This window comes from Lycium ferocissimum, chromosome 1, assembly GCF_029784015.1.
Source record: "Lycium ferocissimum isolate CSIRO_LF1 chromosome 1, AGI_CSIRO_Lferr_CH_V1, whole genome shotgun sequence".
Taxonomy (NCBI): Eukaryota; Viridiplantae; Streptophyta; class Magnoliopsida; order Solanales; family Solanaceae; genus Lycium; species Lycium ferocissimum.
This window is the reverse complement of record NC_081342.1, coordinates 20,219,987-20,223,184: the sequence shown is the minus strand read 5'-3', so window position 1 is coordinate 20,223,184 and position 3,198 is coordinate 20,219,987. Positions and strand designations below refer to the sequence as shown.

At 34.7% G+C, this 3,198-nt stretch overlaps 1 protein-coding gene across 1 annotated transcript; it reads left to right on the top strand.

The window, feature by feature from the left end:
• LOC132063180 (uncharacterized) lies at nt 1-1,212 on the top strand. Its single transcript, XM_059455638.1, has 3 exons — nt 1-473; nt 555-853; nt 1,007-1,212. The coding sequence occupies exons 1-3, from the start codon at nt 1-3 to the stop codon at nt 1,210-1,212; spliced, it is 978 nt and encodes a 325-aa protein (XP_059311621.1).
• Nucleotides 1,213-3,198: the final 1,986 nt, after the last annotated feature.

The following is a 3,198-nucleotide window of genomic DNA, read 5'->3' as shown; positions in this document are numbered from 1 at the left end:
ATGGAGAAGCTAAAAGAGGAGTTTGACGGAGTGAAGACTGTCAAACTCCTAACTCTTAAAAGAGAATTTGAGATGACAAGGATGAAGGAAGGAGATACTGTGAAAGACTACTCTGCCAAACTTTTAGAGATTGTAAATAAAATCAGATTATTTGGTGGAGTCTTTCCAGATTCAAAGGTGGGGGAGAAGATGATGATAAACTTTCCAGCAAGGTTTGGGTCCAAGATTTCAGTAAAAGAGGAATCTTGTGATTTGAAGACTTTATCGAAGCAGTTAGGCGATCGCAAGTTGCAAGCCCAAGAACAAAGATCAAGTATAAGAGATGAAGAAGTAGCAGAAGTGGCATTTCAAGAAAAGCATAAAGGCAAGCATCCTATGAAGGACAATAAAATGATGGAAGGAGATAAAGTAGCAAAAGGGAAAACATGGAAGGAATCTTTCAAAGAAAGGGAAGTTTCCACCTTGCAACCATTGTAAAAGAACTAATCATCAAGAAAAGCACTGCTGGTCCAAGGGAAAGCCATCTATTCAATGCAGATTCTGTAGAAAAATAGGTCACTTGAGAAGAATTATAGGGTCAAGCAGAACCAACCACAACAAAACCATTTGCAACAGGCAAATTTTACTGAAGAGTCAGAAAAGGAAGAAAAAGTCTTGTTTATGGCTTCTCATGAAGAAAACACAACCAACAAATCCACATGGTTCACAGGTAGTGGATGTACGAGTCATATGTCACACAATGAGCTTCTGTTTCACACACTTAACAAGTTAATTAGAACTAAATTCAGGATGGGAAATGGTGAAACAGTAGAAGCACAAGGGAAGGGTTCAGTTGCCTTTCAGACTAAACAAGGTACAAAATTTATACATGATGCGTTATATGTTCCTTGTTTAGCATGTAATATGTTAAGTGTTGCTCAAATGATGTCGAAAGGTTATTCCTTATTTTTTAAGGGCAAGCATTGTTTGGTTTTTGACTCTTAAGATAGTTTGGTTGTTAAAGTAGAAATGGTGAATAAAATCTTTCCTTTAGACGAGAATCTTGATAGTGCCAATTTTGCAAGTTTGGACGATTCATGGTCGTGGCACAAAAGATATGGGCATTTTAACTGTGCTACTTTAAAGTCTATGTATGAAAAGGGCTTGACGAAGGATTTACTTGAGATCTCATTGTTACGGTTCACTTTTATGCAAGTGCATAAAAGCTACTGAGAACTTGTGGACTTTATTTGAATTTTATGTTTTTAGAGTCGCCACCTAATTTATTAAGAAAAATTAGGAAAACCGAATAATAAAAGTTTATTCAAACAAAGAAAAATTCTTTTAAACCAGAGTTCGAGGTAAGGGTTCTGGTGATCCCCTAGGAAAGGTTTAGCACTCTAGCATTAACAATCCGTAGAATACGGTTAACCTTTATGCTTTAATGTGTGATTAATGTGATTATTTGCTAAAATGTTTCTTTCATGCAGAACTTGTCATGCTAATCATAAATTCCAACTTTTTGGCAAAAGTATCCTTTAAGGAAAAAGAGATTTGGATTAAAAATATTATAAGGCGTTCAAACTACTTCATTTCTAGAGCAAAACACACTCAAAATTTCTCCCAAGTAGAGTTACTGCTAACTTAGTCCAAATGATATGATTTAGTCCTTATAATTTTTATTGTATATATAGAAAATAAGTAGGTACGTCCACTTCATAAAAATATTATAGGTCTTGATAAGTATAGGTAAAGAATCAAGATTTCTCTCAAGTAGAGTTACTACTAACTTAGTCCAAATGATATGATTTTAGTCCTTATAATTTTTATTGTATATATAGAAAATAAGTAGGTACATCCACTTCATAAAAATAGTATAGGTTTTGATAAGTATAGGTAAAGAAGTGAGTTTGTTATTTCCTCATTCCATTGAAGCTCAATATCCAACCATATACCACTCCAAAGCCAACTTAGTCTCAAATTAAGGTTCAGGTATACTTCTCTTTGTTTTATTGCCTTAAGATTTGGGCTTTTGTCCCTCATGTGCAAAATTTCCTTAAGCCCAAATGAATTTAGAAAGGTCCATTTTTACTTGTACAAGATATATGTTTTCCAAATTTGCACCAAAATTAATCCAAGTCTTCTGTAAAGCTTGAAAATGTTTTCAATCCAAATCATTTAAGGCTCGAAGAAAAGGTCGTCCGTTTTTTCTAATATTTTAAAGTGGGCTTGTGGCCCAAAACAGCTGCCATTATTATTCACTCTAATTCCATATTTTTTGCAAAGGGGCGTGAGGCCCAAATCAGCCAAGCTTTATTCCCAAAATCCATTTAAATAACCATACCAAACAATTTCTGGTTTTTATACTTGAAAGATTTATAAAAATTCAAAGTTTACCAGTTTCATGCTCGTAATAAAGGTGTCCAAATTTGAAGATCATTTGAGAATTTTTTTAACTACACATATTTCCTAAGTTCTAATCGCATTTGGGTTTCAAAATTTTCACAAGTATTCTTACATATACGTACAAATACATATGAATATAAAAGAATGAATTGAAAGAGAAAGTTAGGTTGGTGGGCCTACCTAAGCCCACCAGTTGCCATTTTCACCCATTGTTGGGCCTTCAATCATTTTTCTCAATCCGGACTCGATCGAAGAAGAGGTTGGGACATGGGTTCAACAAGAAATAGCCCAAATGGCTCGTAACAATTCCCATGCAAACAAAGAGGGAAAAAGGGGAAATACGGTTAGAAGGTATCTATACTTAGTAATTCATTTAATATAGACTACAAGAAGAGAAATACTCAATATAACTACGTATACATGCATGTAATGTATTAACGGACAATTCACTTCATATATCTACACACACACACACACGAGCAGTCGGTTGAAACAGTGGGATCTGGCCCAGATTAAGTACACGCAAGGGTAAGGCCCAATACAGACAATAAGTAAGCTAAAGTTCGAAAGTAGGCCCAATTCAGACGACAAAACAGACAAAGGCAGAGCAGGCTCAAATTTTATGTCAAGGCACAAAGGGAAATAAGCAAATCAAAATTTTATATCATCACAAAATAAAAGAAAGCAAAAATAGGCTCAAGGACATTTCTAGGATGCGACTTAGACATTCCCCTTAGTGATGTACAAAGTATACCCTCTTGATATACACCAAAGTGTATACAAGTCTTGTATACCCTGTACATCTCATGTATA

Bases quoted from the DNA above. Each gene is read 5' to 3' on its own strand.
- LOC132063180 (XM_059455638.1), top strand. From the start codon at position 1: ATGGAGAAGCTAAAAGAGGAGTTTGACGGAGTGAAGACTGTCAAACTC. The intron at 474-554 runs GTAAAAGAACTA...GTAGAAAAATAG, and splicing joins GTTTCCACCTTGCAACCATT to GTCACTTGAGAAGAATTATA. The intron at 854-1,006 runs GTACAAAATTTA...TTGTTAAAGTAG, and splicing joins TGCCTTTCAGACTAAACAAG to AAATGGTGAATAAAATCTTT.